General features: G+C 32.5%; 4 protein-coding genes and 1 non-coding gene across 8 annotated transcripts; 2 read left to right on the forward strand and 3 right to left on the reverse strand.

Annotated features, from left to right (window-relative positions):
* Positions 1 to 1,722: 1,722 nt before the first annotated feature.
* LOC120263835 (agamous-like MADS-box protein AGL65) lies at positions 1,723 to 4,962 on the reverse strand. The gene is made up of 11 exons (XM_039271812.1): positions 4,671 to 4,962; positions 4,312 to 4,371; positions 4,194 to 4,212; positions 4,043 to 4,107; positions 3,939 to 3,954; positions 3,774 to 3,835; positions 3,178 to 3,274; positions 2,947 to 2,994; positions 2,739 to 2,866; positions 2,295 to 2,655; positions 1,723 to 1,990 (listed from the first exon to the last, which is right to left on the reverse strand). Exons 1-11 carry the CDS (start codon positions 4,853 to 4,855, stop codon positions 1,970 to 1,972), a joined length of 1,062 nt encoding a protein of 353 aa, XP_039127746.1. The 5' UTR covers positions 4,856 to 4,962; the 3' UTR covers positions 1,723 to 1,969.
* Positions 4,963 to 6,424: 1,462 nt separating this feature from the next.
* Positions 6,425 to 8,008, forward strand: LOC120263263 (exonuclease DPD1, chloroplastic/mitochondrial-like). Its single transcript, XM_039271129.1, is given in 4 exon segments — positions 6,425 to 6,619; positions 6,621 to 6,784; positions 6,874 to 7,079; positions 7,809 to 8,008. Coding segments are annotated over 4 exon segments (765 nt in total).
* A 747-nt stretch (positions 8,009 to 8,755) lies between these two features.
* TRNAT-AGU lies at positions 8,756 to 8,829 on the reverse strand. The gene has a single exon. It is a non-coding gene; the product is annotated as a tRNA-Thr (tRNA).
* Positions 8,830 to 8,999: 170 nt separating this feature from the next.
* On the forward strand, positions 9,000 to 11,404 carry LOC120262913 (protein DEHYDRATION-INDUCED 19 homolog 2-like). Of its 2 annotated transcripts, none has more exons than XM_039270823.1 (5): positions 9,000 to 9,171; positions 9,268 to 9,413; positions 10,412 to 10,489; positions 10,710 to 10,979; positions 11,069 to 11,404. In XM_039270823.1, exons 1-5 carry the CDS (start codon positions 9,105 to 9,107, stop codon positions 11,087 to 11,089), a joined length of 582 nt encoding a protein of 193 aa, XP_039126757.1. In that variant the 5' UTR covers positions 9,000 to 9,104; the 3' UTR covers positions 11,090 to 11,404. The 2 variants fall into 2 exon arrangements, with proteins under 2 accessions (XP_039126757.1, XP_039126756.1); XM_039270822.1 differs by having other exon boundaries at positions 9,280 to 9,413; positions 10,710 to 10,978.
* Positions 11,405 to 11,838: 434 nt separating this feature from the next.
* On the reverse strand, positions 11,839 to 17,988 carry LOC120262873 (kinesin-like protein KIN-14F). Of its 3 annotated transcripts, none has more exons than XM_039270780.1 (19): positions 17,561 to 17,988; positions 17,015 to 17,181; positions 16,762 to 16,905; positions 16,406 to 16,648; positions 16,248 to 16,319; positions 16,096 to 16,164; positions 15,748 to 15,846; positions 15,402 to 15,542; positions 15,246 to 15,327; positions 15,061 to 15,156; positions 14,805 to 14,981; positions 14,618 to 14,724; positions 14,353 to 14,531; positions 13,963 to 14,124; positions 13,619 to 13,872; positions 13,367 to 13,530; positions 13,111 to 13,269; positions 12,354 to 12,859; positions 11,839 to 12,262 (listed from the first exon to the last, which is right to left on the reverse strand). In XM_039270780.1, the coding sequence occupies exons 1-19, from the start codon at positions 17,670 to 17,672 to the stop codon at positions 12,136 to 12,138; spliced, it is 3,060 nt and encodes a 1,019-aa protein (XP_039126714.1). In that variant the 5' UTR covers positions 17,673 to 17,988; the 3' UTR covers positions 11,839 to 12,135. The 3 variants fall into 3 exon arrangements, with proteins under 3 accessions (XP_039126714.1, XP_039126713.1, XP_039126712.1); XM_039270779.1 differs by having other exon boundaries at positions 15,402 to 15,536; positions 16,248 to 16,328; XM_039270778.1 differs by having other exon boundaries at positions 16,248 to 16,328.
* Between the last annotated feature and the right edge of the window lie 1,570 nt (positions 17,989 to 19,558).

Consider the following 19,558-nt stretch of genomic DNA (forward strand, 5'->3'; position numbering starts at 1 on the left):
CAAGTAAATGAATTAATTTGTTTATGGTTGAAGAGTTCTTGTTATTAAGTTATGAAAATATATATATATATATATATATATATATGAGTACTCATCATCTAAGGATGTCTTTAGATTTCAAATTTAAAGATGTTCATAGTGGACATCGGATAATTATCTGATGGTTTTTATCATTATAAATAATAAAAAATCGTGTTCTACTTTGTTCAACGCTATTATACATTGATCATAAACAGTAAAAAAAGTTGTACAGTGTTTATATAAACAATCAATCAATTATTGAATAATGATCCAATGGTTTAGATTTAATTCGTTCTTAGATTTCAAATATAGGGATTATCTAGATAATTTTTTCCCTATATTATATATATAATTTATTTTTGGGTGGAATTTTGAGAGGATTTGGTTTACTAATTGTGAGAAAGGAAAAAAGAAACGGATTTAATACGTTCTTAGATTTCAAATATAGGGATTTAATAATTTTTTAATATTTTTTTGTAATTTTTTTGTAATATTTTTTTAAATCTAAAAATATTTTTCCTATTTTGTAATTTTTTTAAATCTAAGAAAGCAAAAAATACAAAATGAAACGCTATCACAGCTCATTTTGTAATTTTTTTGTAATATTTTTTTTAAATCTCTTGGGAACCACTTTACATAGCTCATTAAAAAAAAAAATTTTGAATCAAATGTGTAAAAGTGTTTCATGGTCTTCATTTTTCCTATAAAATGTAAACTTTCTCATCTATTAAATGAGTTGTTATATCTTATATATATTTATATCTTATGGTTAAAAAGTCAATTTAAAAAAAATCTATGAAAGTTAACATATTTATCTCTGAAAAAATAAAAATAAAAAAATTCGGGAAAAAAAATCAAATTAGTAATTAAAAAAACTATATAAAAGGGTGGGTGGTGGAATCATAATTTGAATATTAAAAAAAAATAAAACATTAAATTATAAGTTACTATTTTGCTTTTTTTTAAAAAAAAAAAATTAGAATCATATTTATTCTTAATTAATTAGGTTAATCTTGCCTCAAGATAAGCACTACCATCCAAGAGCATATAAAAATCTTATCAGAAGGATAATGTTGATTTAAAACATGAATATAATTAACATCAAAATTAAATTTAAATTTAAAATTTTAATCCTACCAAAACTCAAAATTCAGATAATAACTTGCTAATCCTATTCGAATTAAAAAATTTACTATATAAACACCATGCATGAACAAACCCATGAAAACTACTACAAATCAAGAAGCAATAGAAACTAAGAGAGAGATTCAAGAACAATGGAAACCTATTGGTCCTATAAGTTACTAAAGAACAACACTAGTAGCTTGAGCAGTGATCATCATCATCATCAGAAGATGCCAACAATAACACTTGGTGAGAAGAAGAAGAACAAGAAGCTTGCAAAGATTAAATCAATTCCAAAAACCCTGATAGATTCAGGGCCGGCGACAAAGACGAAGATGAAAAATATGTTGATGAAAGCAAGAGATGCCTATGTTGACATGATGATCATGCTTTCAACATTTAGTATGTTTTGCGATTCAAATGAAAACAATGAATTTGTGTTTAGTAATAAGTATAGATATGCTGCAGATTACGATCTCTGAACAATTTGTAATTCGGTGATTTTATATATATATAGACAATATTGTTTGACAATACATACATGAATACATTAGGTAAGATCATCAACTTCCTGTTTTTACAAAGCATTGAATGTGCCTTTTTGTTTTGTTTTGTTTTGTTTTGACTAATAAATTGGCCATGACGAAGGCGGAGAAAATGATCTACAATGTATTTACAAAACTCTTGCTATACATGTATGGTGATTGTGATCTATTTTGTCGAGTTAGCAGTGAGAAAATCCGGCTCGCATAATCCTTGGATTTGTGTAGTTTCGAATAACGATGATGGCCGGAGAAGAGTTCATGTGATGAACTTATGTGATTTACATTGTCTGGTTTGGTTGCTGCATTTGAATTGTGGACAAATCATATAAACTGAAATTAGAGTATATTAACAATGCAGGAATAAAAGAGATTCAAATTGTGTAGTCTTATGATATAAACATGCTAAATTTAATTGATTTCTATTTCGGTTTTACTATATAACACATCAAATTAGCTTCGATGGTATAATTTAGTGAAAACAGTCTAAATTTCTAAATCATGTGATAAAAAAGAAGGTGTGCCAATTTCATTGATCCTAATTGTCTATGTTTTTTTATTTTTTCAATCATATGGAACGCAAATGTTAAAGTTTTTAGAACTTACCTGATGATATGAGTGTTCATCGAACATAGCACCACCGCATGACCCAGATGTAGAAGCCCAGTTCTGAATTTTGTTATCAAATCCCACTCCGGGTGTTTGGAACTGATTGACATGGTAATCTACAAACCCTCCTTCCTGTAAGTGAATTTCTCCATTGGGCTTGTACTTTTTGTCTTCGAGTAAACTCAATCCATATGATTGATAAGGATATTGCGCGCCTAGTTGCAAGCTCAAGCATTCATTTTGGGTTAATCCATGCAAAGAGTCTCCTTGTCTTTGCTCATTGGCTTCTGCTTGTTTTTCTCTGCTGAAGTAGTTAGGATAACTTTGAAGGGGTGTCTCTGTTGAGCATACGATTTCTCTGCGTAACAACACACATATGACTTTCTCTGTAGACTATGAATTCTCATATAAAAAATATAAGATGCCTCGAAGCTTAGTCACCTTTGAGGCAGCAAATGAGGCACTTCTGGAAGAATAAGCTGGTGGCTGTCATTGTTATGTAGCCACAAATTAGATGAGTTTTGCTGTTCACCACACACTCCATAGGACAAATACATGTCATTTTGAAGCTATAAAACCAATTAAACAGTTTAACCATTAGCCATTTATTGAGATAAACATCGATATCTCTTTGACAGAAGTGCTTTACCTGATTAGAGGAATTGAGAGAGATGAATTGCTGCTTGGCAAAATTTTCCTGCAAGAATAACATCAAGGTAGATAAGTAATAGGTGGCAGTTTTCACATTTTTTATTAGAAAGGTAAAAGTCTCTTTAACAGAGCCCTGTTTGCCTTTCTTGCATTCTACTTAAAGAAAGATGGTAAGATAAATGTTGAAGTTTCTAGATAGATGGCGTCTATGATTTCAATGAGAGCACACCTTATGCAGTCGAACACGGTTGAGAGATTCCTTGAGAGATTCTTCCATTGCCCTGATATGATCTATGTTATCAATCTTTTCCATATCTGTCCAGTAGCTTTAGAAGAAAAAAGGAGTGAGCTATGAACCCAAAAAAATAAAAAATAAAAAAAAATTGCAACTTCTTTGTTTATTTAAGCCACAACTTAAGACCGGAAGGATTCTGGCAATCACATGGCTGTATCAGGTCCATATTAAAATAACAAGAATTACAGGCCCAGTAGATCTGAAGGCTGTAATTCCACTCATAAAGTGCAAGAAGCATTTAGTTCAAATTTCTTCTCAAGAGTCAAGACAAAATCCAATTAAGCAAATTGTTTCATTCAATCATTCCTCATGCACTTAGAGAATCAAATTACACTGCTTAGGCTACAATTACACAAACGTTTGGATCAATTAATAATAATACTTTTATCACCTCCATGCATCGCTTGATATGCTACAAAGTATTGTAAAGAAGAGCATGTGAAGCTGAAGATACAAATGATCAACTTCAGAACACAGATTGAGTTCATAACGAAACAGAAGTTGCACATTAGACTACCAAAAGCATATACCTTAACCTCTGTTGCACTTCTGATACTTGGGCTTGCAGTAATCTTAAATGATTAGTCAGTTCCTGTTCAAGAGATCCAATCAAGACCATGAATACATAGTAGAACCAAAATCAAACTAAAACTTTAAAAAGTATTGCATCCATAAGAGGTCTTTGATACGTATACCTCAACTGTTTGAGTGCTGCAATAAAACAAAAGAAAAGTATTACATTGTTTTCCAAAAAGAATAATTAGTATAAAGTATGCCAATTTAAGCCTAGCCTATATACCTTGATCCAAGAAAGTCTTGTATATTGACGTCATGATCTAGCTTCTTAAATGTCTTCTTCAAAGCCTACATTCTCACATAATATAAATAAATTTTGCTGCAATGCATGATAGAAATGCTCAGTCCAATAATCACAGAAACATTAGACTTACTTCAAGGCTCTCGAGCTTTCTGTTAAAAAAACAAAAAGGAAAACGAAAGAAAACAATATTAAGATGCATAATAATTGTTAGACAGAAAGAATTTAAAAAAGGATAGCTGAAACAAGACCTCTTTTCCCTCTCCTGAGGAGTTAATTGAGCAAACTTTGCAATGACCTCCTCAATGTTGCTGTCAAACAAGTTAATATTAGATGTCACAATGAACCTAAAAATCAACAAATGCTCTAAAATGATCAGCAAACTCAAGACATACGATTATACTTCGTTAATCAAAATCTCACAATTGAGCTCTAATATGCAGCATTCATTGTGCATTAGATACTTGAATATTCACTGAATTACATGAGTATGTTCCAAAGAAAGCAAATTAGGGCAAACATATCAAAGCTATAACTTTTACTAATCAGAGCTTACACTAACTACTATTCAAAATTAACAACGAAATTGATGAAAGATCTCTCAAACCACCTGCGCTCTCCGAGACACAATGTAGGCTTCCCAGTTGGGGAAAACATTAGAAGCACAATGTCTATGTCACACAAAATCGAAAGCTCTTTCGCCTTTTTCAAGATCCCAGCTCTCCTTTTGGAGTATGTGACTTGCCTTCCACTGGAGTTCTCCAACCTCTTGATCTTCAATTTCACCCTTCCCATCTTCCTCTCTTCTTCTTCTCCAATTAAACTCAAGAATTCACAAACCCTATCTACTCATAATCCACAATAACACAAAAAATGCACCCTCGAATCGCATCTAAATCCCAAATTTGGGAATTTAAAAAAATCAAATACTGAAAGCAAAATCAGGATTAGGTTACCAAGACGAACAAGAGGGGATCTAGATTGAAAAGCACCCTAGAAACAAGCAAGAAATTGGATCAATTTGGTGGAAAACCATCCTAATAGCGAAGAGAAAATTGGATCAAAATCGCAAAACGATCTTCAAATCATCGAGAAAAAAATTTATGAAAAAAAGAAGATTTTTAGGGCAAAGAGGGAGGATGAGAAATGGCGGGAAAATCGCGGGAGTTTGGGGGTCCGTACAACGACAGCGACGTCCCTAAGAAATCTCTCCGGTTCCGAACAAACGACTCTTTATTGGGCCTGGCCCATTACCTTGTTAGTTATTAGCCCTGGCCCATTACTGACTTATTGGGCTTTCATTAGGCCAGCCCGTTAACCAATCAACACGTTGTTAAGGTGAATTTACCTATGTACCCCGGAAGGGTATATACGGAAGAGTATTGGATAATTGTGGTGTTTTTTAGAGGTGTATATATGGATAATTATAAATTTTTGAAAATGTATAAATAAGTACTTAGTTATGGAGTTTTGCATGTGTGTGTAATAATTTTTATTGACCTAGTCCATTAAGTAATTAGCCGATTATTAAGGTGATTTTACATATGTGCCCCAAAAAGGGTATATGTGGAAGAAAATTTATGCAAGTATGTGATTTTTTAGAGTCATGTATGAATAGTTATAAATTTTTCAAGGTGTATAAATAATAAATAAATTATGGAGTTTTGCATGTATATATATACATACAATGTTAAAAGTCCTAAGTCATTACCTTGTCAATTTTTACTGTGCTAGCGATTTAATTAATAGACCGTTGCTAAGGTGATTTTACATATATGCCCTGAAAAAGATATAATTGAAAGAGTATTTATATAAGTATGTTGTCTTTTAGAGACGTATATAAATAGTCGTAAAATTTGCAAAATATATAAATAATCAACTAATTACGTTGTTCTGCATGTCTATATACGCACATACATACATATATATACGTAGTTTTCTGTCTAGGAAAATATATACATTTATAGTTAAAAACAAGTTTTGTGTGTATATAACATATATACACTTGTGAATCTATGCGTTATATGTTATTATCATTATTATTATTATTGGGTTGATTAGTACATTAACCATAATTAAAAAAAAAATATTATTTTGACGTTCACTATTATAAATTGTGGATTTGCCAATTTAAAAAAACTAATTTTAAAACATTTTTAAAAAAATTAAAATATAAATATGAAAAAAATAAATGCAAGCACTTCATCCAATCCCATGATCCGAGAAGAGTGGATCCAACTTCCTCCTCCTTCACCACCTTAAAAAACCACCCAAAAATCAATTAATAAAAAAAAACAACAACAATCACCATCTTTTGTTTCAAATTGATACTCTTTATTAATTATTCATTACACACAAACAAACATGTTCTCATTAGCCACAAAGTTCATGATCAAGTTCCCCACAAAATTCACATCCATAAACACTACTGTTTTTCCAAGAAGTTATACTTTGAGATCATTAGCTACAAAACCATGCAATTCCATCAAACTTTTCAATGAACACAAAAGTTCAAGCAAGAACACTCCTGCTGTTATTGTTTTCGACGAAGAAACCACGGGGACTTAGCCGGAAATACGATCGAATTATCGAGCTCGCTGCTCGAGATCTTCGAGGAGGCATCAACAGCACATTTGAAACTCTTATCAATCCTGAAATCCATGTGAGGAATTCTCATGTTCATGGTATCACTACTCAAATGGTTTGCAATCCTAACGTGCCACGGTACTTAATTTGTTTTTATTTTTATACATGTTTCATAATTTAATTTTTAATTTTATTTTATTTATTTATTATTATTATTTTTTTTTAAGGTTTGAGGAAGTGATACCGAAATTTATTAAATTTGTGGATGATTGTCAAAAGGATAGAAATGGAGTATTATTAGTAGCACATAATGGGAGGAGATTTGATGTTCCATTTTTAATCAAGGAGTTTGAGAGATATTCAATGGAGGTTCCTTTGAAATGGTTGTTCTTAGATACATTGACTCTTGTTAAGCGACTAATGAATCAAGATGGTGAGCTTTTTATTCTTCCTTTTTTCTTTATTATTATTATTTTTTATAATTTATTATTATTGAATGTTTTATCTTATGTTTGATATAATTAAGAAAAATGCTTTATATGTATATGACAATAGTTGATAATATATATATATCCTCATAAAAATTATATTTATTTATATATCTATATAAGCATTATTTTTTTTTCAGTGAATGAATGAAGAAAAGATGGTAAACATCCTTAAGTTAAAGTGGGTAATTAGTAATATATTTTCATAAAAATTATATTTATTTATATACATATGCAAAACATTTTTATTTGCACATATATCTTTATAATTGAAAATTTTGTTTTTTTTGTTTTTTGTTTTTATAATGAATGAAGAGAAGATCATAAAGAATGAATTATTCTTATTTTTTATTTTTATTATACTTTTGTTTTGGTCCAAGATGTATAAGCAAATTCAATAATTTATATAGGTATATAAACCATACATCATTTTTACAAGATATAAAGTTGAGAAATATATATACACACTTGTGTATGTATGTATATATATACATAGAGAGAATGATAAAGAGACTTTGAACTTGAAGATATATAGAATGTAAAACATGCAAGAAAATCTCATGCATAAACACATGATATATATATATATATATATATATATATATTATATGTATAGTTTGAACTTGTGATGCATGTAAATATATGAGTTTTTAATTGATTAAATGGAAATGAAGGAAGGAAGCTGAGATCATTATCACTGAGATCATTGGGTCAACATTATGGGATTCAATCTGAGGGAGAACACAGAGCCATGCAAGACCTGAACACATTGAGTTATGTTCTACAGAGCATTACAATGGACTTTAAACTCAGTGTTGATGATCTACTTCAATTTTCCTTCACAGCTTCTCATTTATCATCTTCACCTTCATGATCTCATTATTCATACAAAGAAAGAAAGAAAGAGTTATGTATGTTTATATATGTTTTGTATATTAATGGATGAACAGATGAAGATGGGTTGTTTATTATATTTATATGTATTAATTAATGTGTATTAATTGTTTATCTCTATGTTTAATTAAAGATGTGTTTTTTAATTAAGTTATTTATTTATTTTTATCATTTTCTCAGTAAAACAAAGAAACTCAAATCAATTAAAAAGTTTTTAAAAAAACTTTTCATCATCTTTTCCATCTTACAATTAATTAATTAATTAATTAATATATATATATACACATATAAACATATATAATAGAGATCATAAATAAAAATTTTAAAAAACAAAGTATTGAATAATTAAAAATTAAATTGCTTTCATTAAGATCTCATTTATCATCTTCACCTTCATGATCTCATTAATTATACAAAGAAAGAAAGAAAAAGAGTTATGTATGTTTATGTTTGTATATTAATGGATGAACAGATGAAGATGAGTTGTTTATTATGTATTAATTGTTTATTTTTATGTTTAATTAAGGATTTTTTTATATTATTTTTTAATTAAGTTATTTAATTATTTATATTATTTTTCCAGTAAAACAGAGAAGCTCAAATAAATAAAAAAGTAAAAAAAAAATACCATAAATTTTCTGTCGTACAATTAATTTAAATATATATATATATATTAATAAAGAATCAAAGATCATAAATAAAAATCTTAAAAAATAAAAATTTAAATTGCTTTCATTGAGAGTTGAACTCAAGACCTCCCGCTTACTAAACGGGTGCTCTAACCAACTGAGCTATGAAAGCTTTGTTGTTGTGTTTCATGGAAAAAGTAATTATTGTTTTTAATAATTATTTTCTACTTTGCAAAAATATCCTTGAAAAAAATGAAATATATTTTTTCATTTTACCCCTCCAAACATCTAAAAATTATTCACTATATATATATAAAAGATATCTTCAATCCTCTCCAGAGTCCAGTGCCAGCCATCCCCCAACCCTTTCCTGCTTCGTTCCGGGGTTTCGTCCTCACTCTCTTTCTCTCGCTCTCAAATTAGGGTTTTTTGGCGATAAGTGGAAGTATGGAGACTAATTCGTGGAGCCAATTCTTGTCCAAGCGCCATCAATCCACGCTTCAATCTCGATTTGGTGAGTCTCACTGGCTGGATTTGTTGTTTTGCGCTGTTTTGGGGCTTAAGTTGGGGGTTTTTTGGGGTGCGATTTGATGGAGATTTTGATGGGTAGATCTGTACTTAGGTTTTGATGAATTGGACGGAGGCGATGATGAATCGAGGACGGAATTCCTGTGCCCGTTCTGCAACGAGGAGTTCGATATCCTCGGACTGTGTTTCCATATTGATGATGACCATCCAGTAGAGGCCAGGAACGGGGTAATTTCTTATGCTTTTCTGCTCTAAAGATGTGATTTTTGGTAGTAAATGTTGGATTTTGGGTGTTTCAGGAGGAAAAGTTTAGATTTTTTAGGTAGGATTTTTTGTTTACTTATTTAGTGGTAATGCAAGTATTTAAGAGACTCATATGTAGATGAGCCAAAAAAAACACCTTTTTTTCCCTTCTCTTTGGGTCGGTGTACAAACTCTGTAAATTGGATTTCAAGGACTGGGTTTCAAATGCTTAAGAATGCTGGTATTTACTGGCCTTTAATTTGTACTTTGGTATGTGTATGTTTTTATCTTCTTCATGAATTGATAGTGAAGTAAAATGAGAATGCTCTCTGTAGTTTAGTGCTCAGTGTCGAATGAAATGGCTTTGTAGCCTTAAAAATTACTGTATTATTTGATTTTTGTTTGTTCAAGTAGAAGGCCTGGAGTTTGATGGTTTTCTTTCTCATATCTTGGAATTCAGGATTCTTCTCCATTTGTTCCTAACAGCTTACTAATGCTTTTATGATGGAATCTTGTCCATCAGTCTATTGGAAACCTTTTTGCTTATTTAGCTGTTTGACTGGTTTCGCTAACCTTTCATTCCAATTTTATTTGATCTTGTTCTGCTGTTCAGTCTATGAAATTATTTTTGTCTATTTTATTTCTGTCCATTTTGTTAACTAAAATGAACTAAACTCAAATCTTTTCCAATTCAATCACAAAAGTTGTCTGTTTCGCAATTCTATAGTTCTGTTATATAATTTATGTACTGACTGTTGTTTGTTTTGTCATTTTATTGTTTTATCAGACCAAGAATAGCACTTGTGCATTGCTGTTTGATCATTCAATCTGTTACCAAATACGTCTTTTTTTTCCTTTAAATCTATGCAAATTGTCGTCTTGTTCGAGTTGTTATGAATGGGGCTTTTGAATGCTAAACTTTTGATTACGTCGGACATAGTAACGACTGATGCTTGGAATTGGGACTTTGTCGTGTGTTGCAGATCTGTCCTGTTTGTGCAGACAGGGTTGGTGTGGACTTGGTTGGGCACATAACAATGCAGCATGCGAGCTACTTTAAGATATCCTTTTGGTTTATTTTTTATTTTTCTCGAGTACATTTAACCTTTTTTTTATTAATATATATATATATATATATATTTGTTGATTTACATATAGATGCAATATGCTTGTCACACCTCAAGTTATGATAATTGTAAGAAGTTTATCCCTGTTAACATTGTAGACATGGACTCATCTAGATTTAAGCAATATATAGTAATTTCCTTAACTTGAGCTTACATGCAACGTCGGAGGAGACTCCGTAAAGGTTCAACAGGGACCCACTCTATACCTTCTCTGATGAAGTCAGAATACCGACAAGGAAATCTGCATTCCTTTCTTGGTGGCTCTTGCAGTGCACCTGTTTCTGCTAGTGCAGTACCAGATCCGTTGTTGTCATCATTTATTTTTACCATGCCTGTAGCTGATTCATCGAAAGATGTACTGGCTGAGTCTTTGGATGAATCAAGTGCGACCTATAAAAGTTCAGATGACAATCTGGTTGAAAGGGTATGAAATTTTTTCCAAGAGCTTGACTGCTTGAGTAGCATTATGCTTGTAAGTATTATCTTACAATTTCTCTGTAAATTGGCATCCAGTGTGGAACTGTCTATGTCTGATCAAAATCAGCAGGAGAAAGCTCAAAGGAGTGAATTTGTGCGGGAGCTTGTTCTGTCAACGATTTTTGAAGACATTATGAGCGCATCCCTCTAAAGTTATGTTGTTGGCGGCATTGGTTATTGTGAAATCATCATCTCTCATGGTAACCTTTTTAGTAAGGTTGTATATTTAGAATATTGTTGCTGAGTTATATATAGACAATAATATATTATGTTGTATGGTTTTAATTGTAGTGTACTCTGTCATGAAGATACTCTTATGTCCTCTTTTCATTTAAGGCACCTGTGCATATTTAGTCACCAAAAAAAAAAAAAGAATAAAAGAAAAACAATGCTCTATTTAATTAAGTATATACTGCTTAGAACTTCCAAACTTTCGATGTGGCTTTTGATGTTTTATTGTGATACCTTAACGTAGTGTTTGGTTTGGCATTCAAAGTTCGAACGTATTTTGTGTGTATATATCTGTACATACATCTTAGCATTATCTCTCTTATTTCTTACATTTTAGGGCAAATTCAGAGAGTGAATATACCCCCAAGAAAACCTCATAATTGCATATACACGTTTACAAAATTTGTAGTTTATTGTATGCCCTTTTATATATAAAGTTCTTTAGGGTTTGTTTACCCAAAAATAACCTAAAATTACCTGTACACATTCAGAACATTTTGGCCAAAAAAAAAAAAAGAATTCACTCAAGTTGAAGAGCAACAGAAGAATCACCAAAAAAATTGTGTATATATATATTGATGATTATTGGTACAGAATTGAAGCTGTTCACCTTTAAATGCAATGAATCACCAAATTAACCATCAACTTTAGATTTTTGAATGTTTTCTCTAGTGAATTCTCTTTTCCTTTCTTTGGTGGTGTGTTAATAGTGGATATGGGCAATTAGAAGACTACTTATACTAAGCACTGTCCAAGACCATCACCCAAAAATACAAACACAAGCAATTGGGATTATTGCAACTTGTAAACCTGTGAAGGAAACTTCTCTAGCATTCCCATAGAGAACTTCAAACTATGATGTTGATTATCTCTTATTTGCCTGTTTTACCAGTTGATAAAATCCGTTTACTGTCAAAAGTAGGCAGTCTTGTATTCCGGTTTAGTGGTTGGTTTGGCAATTTCCTTGATGGCGATGGAATGTGTGAATGGCTTTGAGTCCTGGATTTCAATAAACAGATCAAAACTATGATTTCAGTTTGAGAATCAATGCTACAATTAGAACTATTTAGCACAGTTGTAGTTCAATCACCTTATATCAGGGCTCTTCATTGATCTTGCTTGAGGTTTTCTGAGTTTTGACCCGACCATGTTCGGTGTGCTACTAATCTTTGGAAGATTGAATTGCTGCCATAGTGCATCAGCTTCTGAAGAATCACTTGTAGTGACATCCAAATCATCAGAATCATCGGTAGTTGTAGTGTCAAACCGATTTCTTTGTAAGTCATGTTCTCCGTTCTCTTTTCTTCCAGTAATATTTCTGTTGTATTGCTGCTCTGGGTGGACTTTCATATCTGATTGATACCTTTGGTAGAATATATCGGGCAAGTTACCATTATCCCCTTCCCAATCTCTAAGAGAATCATAATTTTCGAGTACAGCTCCAGGCTTATTGAACATGAACTTATCAATCCAGTCTCTGGTGCCGATTTCGGCATTAGGAGTGCTTTCTGACCAGGGATGTGATCCTGTTGCTTCCAATAACTGTTGCAGATCAAAACTTGAGCTTTTTTGCAAAACACTGGAATTTCTCTGCACCTAAAGCACAATAGGAAATTAGGAATTAAACATCAATGATTTAATGCAGCAACAGGCAAACATAGTATCAGTCTCTTCCATGGTGACAAAACCCATAGTTTGTTGTTCATGTTAAATCATCATATAAATACAGATCAATAAAATCTTTTGGATCAGGAAATTCAGTGTTATGTTCTTGGCTTACTCACAGAAGTTTGTAAATAATCTCAGCACTAGTAGGCAACATGAGAAACCAGGTTAAGGCATAGTACCTCAATGTTCCCAACTTCCTCCATCGGCTGCCTATGATTTGGAATCAAAGGTGATGTTGCACCGGTCTTCAATGTATAACGATCAGGGCTTGACATTGTACTAGGAAAGTATTCAGTTTCTCCTTCTTTCCTTGCCAACGCCGCTCTAAGACTAACGATCTGAAATAAGATTAGAAAATAGAGAATTACAAAAGGTCACAGCTGACATCCTCAATTCAGGCAAATGAATGTTATTTGTGAAGGTGTCAACAAAAACCTGCTCTTTGAGTTCCTTGATTTCTCCACTTTCTTTGTTTACCCGTGCGACGCCTAGTTCAACAGAGGCAACTCGTTCGGCAAATTTAAGGGTACTAAGAGTCTCTCCTGTAGCATCTGCCTCAGGACTTATGTGAACAAACATCAGTGTCTTTGCTTGTCCTCCTAAATGTATAGTTTCAAGCATGTTAATGCCATTAAAGTATAAATGCTCCACTTCCATTAGTCCTAAATTTTAAAAATGAATTCTTACCCAGAGAGTCTTGAAGTAATTGTGTCAGTTTACTATTTCTATATGGAACATGAGAATTCTTTTGAGCCAGGGAAGCAATGACATCCCCCAGAGCTGAAAGTGATTTATTTATATGTTGAGCCTCCTTTAGTCTATCACCTTTGACCTCAGATTTATCAACTCTTTCACTGCCTGCCAAATCAACCAGATGCATGCATCCCCGAAGAATATTTCCAGATGTCATGTCTCTTCCTTGAACATGAATGGTCAAGCAACTGCAGATAAACTCATTGGTGTTACACTGGAGACTGGATTTAATTCTAGCTGATTCAAGTAAAAGGAACAAGAAAAAAAAAATATCCAACCTATGTGAACGACTACTCCGGTCATTCAAAGCTGTTGCACTAACAACTCGGTTTCTTTGCCCGAGATTCATCAAATCAACGACCTCTGATGTTGAAGTAACAGAAACCAGGTTTGCATCAGGGACATTAACACCATTCAGAGAACTGTTACGAATTTCTAATGTATATATATGTAAAGGGAACTTAAGTCTTATGAATTCGTCAAAATAAAATCCATTGATCCGCACATTTTAATTGAAATTAGTAAGCTATGCAAATCTTGTATTGCTTCTGAAATCCCGGAAATGGAAGAGAACATAATTATGATTGACGGGCTCATTTGCAAATAGAGAAAATTGATTCAGCGGCAATAGTTTACGCCATATAAGAAAGAGCAGATAAAAAGGATATCTTTTGTTAACACCATCAGTTGCCAGCAGATCTCTCACTTGCTCATTATAAATCTCGATCATCTGAACAGCAATTTCATACCGAATCGTGTCCTTTCTCTCTTCTGACAGATGAAACAGATCGTTCAATGCCCTATAATTGACACCAATAGTTTGTTTGTTGAGTTCTTTAGGTCCACTCTGCATGAAAGCAATATTTTGTAGCGGAAATGTTTCATAAGGTATAATCTGTATAATAACAAAATTATAGACACAAAAGGTCCTACCATGGTATGAGTCTTTCCAGATCCAGTTTGACCATATGCAAATATACACACATTGTAGCCATCAAGAACAGAGCGAATGAGAGGTTGTGTATCCGCAAATACCGCCTCTGCATCATTAGGAAAGTTATACTCCTTAGCCTTACATTCATAACAATTCAAATAAAACCATACTGCAACTTTTGACAACCTTGAGATGCAGACGGGCCAAACACTTTGTTGAAGGTGAAAGACTTGCGACCTTCCTTTCCGTATTTCAGAGGGGTAACAATTGTGATACTTCCGTCATCAATCCGACCAATAGTGTTCATATTACTTGATTGACCAGGTAGAAATGGTCTTACTCGGCAGTAGACCCGAATATTTCCTATTTAAAAACAAAGCACTGAGACTCTTATTTCGCTGTCTGAACTCGTAAGACAGAAGGGTCAGGGATAAATCATTACCTTTTAGATCTTGCACTTGATTGTATAGCTTTCTGTTCTCCTCAAGAACTTTATGATGGTCTGAAGCAGCATGTGAAAGGACAGCCAAATGCTTGCCTATATGAATCACATAAAGTAGAAGATAATTGGACACTTAGATAGAAATTATAAAAATATAAGCAAAAAAAATTCTACTTTTCCTGTACCTAGATTACTGAACTCCTCAGTATATTGCTTTTTCAAGTATTCCATATTAGTTCTAGTGGCATGGAGAACATGTCTTAGTTCCTACATTGAATAACAATCATCAATATCAGATGAAAAACTACTGTACTGTCGACTGGAATACTCCGCATGTATACCTGAATATCTTGCTGTTGATTGTCTATAATTGCATGTTGCTTTGAAAGAGCGAGTCTTGATGTTTCTTCATCTACCATATTTGTGCCAACAACCTCATTTTTTAAATGCGTGCCACTGCTATCTTCAATGTCAACCTTTATCTTAGACCAATTACACATCTCGAATGTTAGTGCCACATCTGATTGTTCATATACTATTATTATTTGTTAATAGTTATTACTAATATCACATACCATGCTAACGTGCTCTCTAGTTTTAATAAGCAAATGAATTGACATGTTTTAAATATCAGCAGACTTAAACTCTAGAGATTAAAAAAGAAACAAAGACAAGAAATTTTTGTACATTAGAAGACAATGGAAGTTCCTCGTCTGCCTTGAGAGAGGAAATATCTCTGTTTTCGTTATCTGCATCTGCCTCCGCAACTTTCATTGTAGTTTTCACCTATCCAGTTTAGATTAATGAAATACATGAATTTCAGCACAGATATCTTTAAAAATCAATGAGAAACAAATAATTTCAAAATTGTCCAACAAACATCTGAACAAAAACATGATAAACAACAGTTCAAATAAAAACAATGAAGGGATTTGAAAACCAAGCACCAACAACTGTCCATCTTTCTAAAGGGACAATAGAATTCCCTTTTTTATTAAAAGATAGAAAGTTAGGGCAATCATGAATAGAAAATACCAGCTCATTTTGATTTGCAATGCGGAGATCAAATTCTTCCATGACTCTACTCAACATGGACTCTACAAGCTGCAGAAGCATAATAATGTCCTTTATTTAAGTTCTTAGCAATAAAAATCAAGTGGTCGAATTAACTAAATTCTCAGTCTTACCAGTGGGATTTCCTCTGGCTTCTTATCTGATAGAACTGCACGAACAAGTGAACTCAGGGAATGTGCAGTAGGCTGTAAGCCCTACAAGATTAGATGCTCAGCAAGCTTTCACATGAATTGTTCATATAAAAAAAATCCTACAAAGTTAGCTTACCAACCATTTCAGAAGCTTCTAATGGAAAGTCTCCATTTGAATTCAGCTCAAAGGACTTGTCATTTACAGATTGAGTTCGAGAAAGTGAATTCATGAAAGCTTCTGAGTTCTTCCTCATGAAGTATTTTCCCCCGGTAGGTTTCAAATTCCCACCATATTTCCACAAACCAATTCCACCCATTTGCTTCCATGCATGGTAAGATTTTAAAGCCAGGACACAATGAACCACCCGAGAACTTTTCCCTCCCTGAATTTTCATTCAATTGCCCGACAAAAATAGAAAAGCATTGTTTGCATTAGAGATACAAATGACATATGCAACCTTAGAAATTCGACAAAATTCTTGACCATAATTACCACCTGTTCTAAATCAGAGGCCTCAAACGTAGGAATGCCCAAGTCTTCTACTGCAACAAGAAAATTCCTGACATTCTCAAAGTATTGATATGCAGAAAGAGCTGCACCATCTGGAACAGCAATAGCATCACCAGGAGTTTCCACAACCTAAAAAGATCGAACCAAGTTAAACAAGATAATAATTAATAAGAATGAAACTAGAACCATGACATCAGAAGCAATTCACCGAATTAAAGTAGTAATGCTAGCTTTTTACCTTAGGAATGGCACCTGGTACAACCTTATTCAGCGCATTGCACAAAATCATACCACTTCTGAGACTGAGTCGGAATCCTTCCTCCGAAGGCTCCTCTGGTAAATCCTTTGCCGTGACAACTCCGACCATTTTTCTCAACCACCCTGCAGCCTCATTCCTTCTTGCAGCTAAAATTATGCATACAATACAAGAAATTCACCAACATTAATTAAATTTCAAACTAACATTGTTTGGATAAAAAAACAAAGAACATGCACACATTCTTCTCTGGAAACAGAACAACATCAATCTAAAAAATCTGAAGACATTTATATTCTTTCAAAACAAAAACAATTCTTCTGCAAGAAAAAGGGAACAACAAGATCAAATCTTGTTATTCTTTGATAAAAAAAAAAATAAATCCAGCAACCAAACAAAAATTACCAGTATTTCCATCATAAACTATAAGATCAATGTAACATATTCCTAAAATGAACTCAAATAGCAAACAAATTCATTCTTTCCATTTAAACCAAAAAGAGAGAAAGAGAGAGAAATCCAAATCACCAGCTTCCTCTGCTTTCCTCCACGCCAAATCCATATCATTGAGGCGCTTCCCTTGCTGTTTGAGCACGTCCTCCACCACGGACATCATCGAAATCACTCCCTCCGATGCCATTCTCTCCTTTTCCCGCACTACCTTCTAATCGAAAACAAACGAAAAAAAAAAAAATCCCCAAAATGGAATGAAATTAACCAAATCCACAGCTCCAAGAGACACCACCTCCAAGATTTGCTTCCGAATTAGACACCTCCACAATTCACATCAAAATTTTCACGAAATCATCCAGAAATCAGAGAAGAACCATCGTTCCCTCACTCCCAAGAGATGAAAAAATCAAATAAAAATGCCACCTTTGCTTCCTCTCTCTGAGAGAGAAGGAGAGTTTTAGAGAGAGAAAGAAGAGAGAGAAAGAGGCGTTGTCTCAGGCTCGTTTCCGAGCCTTGGTCCGAACCTCTCGTTTGAGTCTCAGTTCTTGTCCTTTTTAAACATTGATGAGGGTTTAAATGAAAATTGGAAAATATAAGGGTTTCTTTGTAAAAAAAAGGAAGGGCTCTGTTTGTCTGGTGCTCTTTCTAAACATGGATGAGGGTTTAAATGAAATTTAGGTCACATAATAAAAAAACAGGGCCTTATTTATTAAAGTGTACTTCTAAATAAAATTAGAAAATATGGGGTTTTTGGTATAAAATAAAAAGTAGAGCTTTATATACATAGATTATGTTCTGAATGATAATTAAAAAATATATAAGGGGTTGTTTAAAAATGAGGTTTTATGGTGTTCTTCAAACAAGAAAATGAAAATTAAAAAAAAAATTAGGGATTTTTTTGTAATAAAAAAATCCGTTGGTCTTCCCGGTCTTGGCGGGGTCTATGTATCCAAACTTGGGTTCCTAATTTTTTTTTTTAAATTAACCTCTGATTTTCATAAAAATCAGTTTATTTATTTACAATGATTTAAATTTTATATATTATAATAAAAAAAATTAGAGGTTTGATTCTTTTCCAACAGTTGAGACATCATGATTTTTCCGTATTTATAAAAAAAAATTCTCATAATTTCTGTTTCGATTAATTATTTAATCTAATTTTATTAAATCAAAACCCATATTAAAAAAACAGTTTTTTAATTGAGATGTTTCATTTAATGCACATAAATCCATGTTATTTCTTTTAGATTGTATAAAATAAAATAAGAAATAAAAATTTGAAAGTTTAAATTGAGTAATTACCAGCCATAAGTATTACCCTCTTGTAACAAACTCGAAACTCCAAAGAAATAAATAATTTTATGATTATCAAGGGGGTTATAACTAATTTACCAAGGTTCGCCACCAACGTTCAAAAAATTCAAACCATAGCTTCGCATCCAAGCCTCATATGCTCTGGCGTGAACGGTTGGGATTCTTTTTCTCAGATAGTTGGGATTCAACGGTTGGGATTCATTTCTCATTTTATAAAAAAGAAATAGAAAAAAATAAATGGGCCCACTGGGCCGGCAAAGTGCTTTGCCGGCCTCTCATGGTCTCATTCCTCACTGGAACCCACAAACAAATCCATTAAGGGCCCACCCAAAGGCCATTCCACAACGTCCACTAGATTTGCCTTGGGATCTGTGCATTATATTTATCCCGGCACTAAAAATTATCCATCTGTTAACCGAATTTTACGTATAAAAAAAAACGTAATTATTTCACAAAATTTTATAAAAAATATTTATATTTTCAAAATTATTCATGATTTATATTTTATATTTCTCTTCTATATTTAATTCCAACAGAATAGTTGAATAGAATGTTAAAAGTAGTTTTAAAAAAATAATAAATACATTTTGATGTTAAAAAATGACAGATAAAAAGAAATATGAATTTGTGACAGATAAAAAAAAATGCTTATTAATCAAACTTATTTTATATTCTTTAAAGAAATGCTTTTAAATGATGGGTTTAAATTGTTCTAATAAATATATTTAATTTTCTTTTATGTGCTACCTTTGCCTCTAA

Source organism: Dioscorea cayenensis, chromosome 6 (genome assembly GCF_009730915.1).
Source record: "Dioscorea cayenensis subsp. rotundata cultivar TDr96_F1 chromosome 6, TDr96_F1_v2_PseudoChromosome.rev07_lg8_w22 25.fasta, whole genome shotgun sequence".
NCBI classification, from domain to species: domain Eukaryota; kingdom Viridiplantae; phylum Streptophyta; class Magnoliopsida; order Dioscoreales; family Dioscoreaceae; genus Dioscorea; species Dioscorea cayenensis.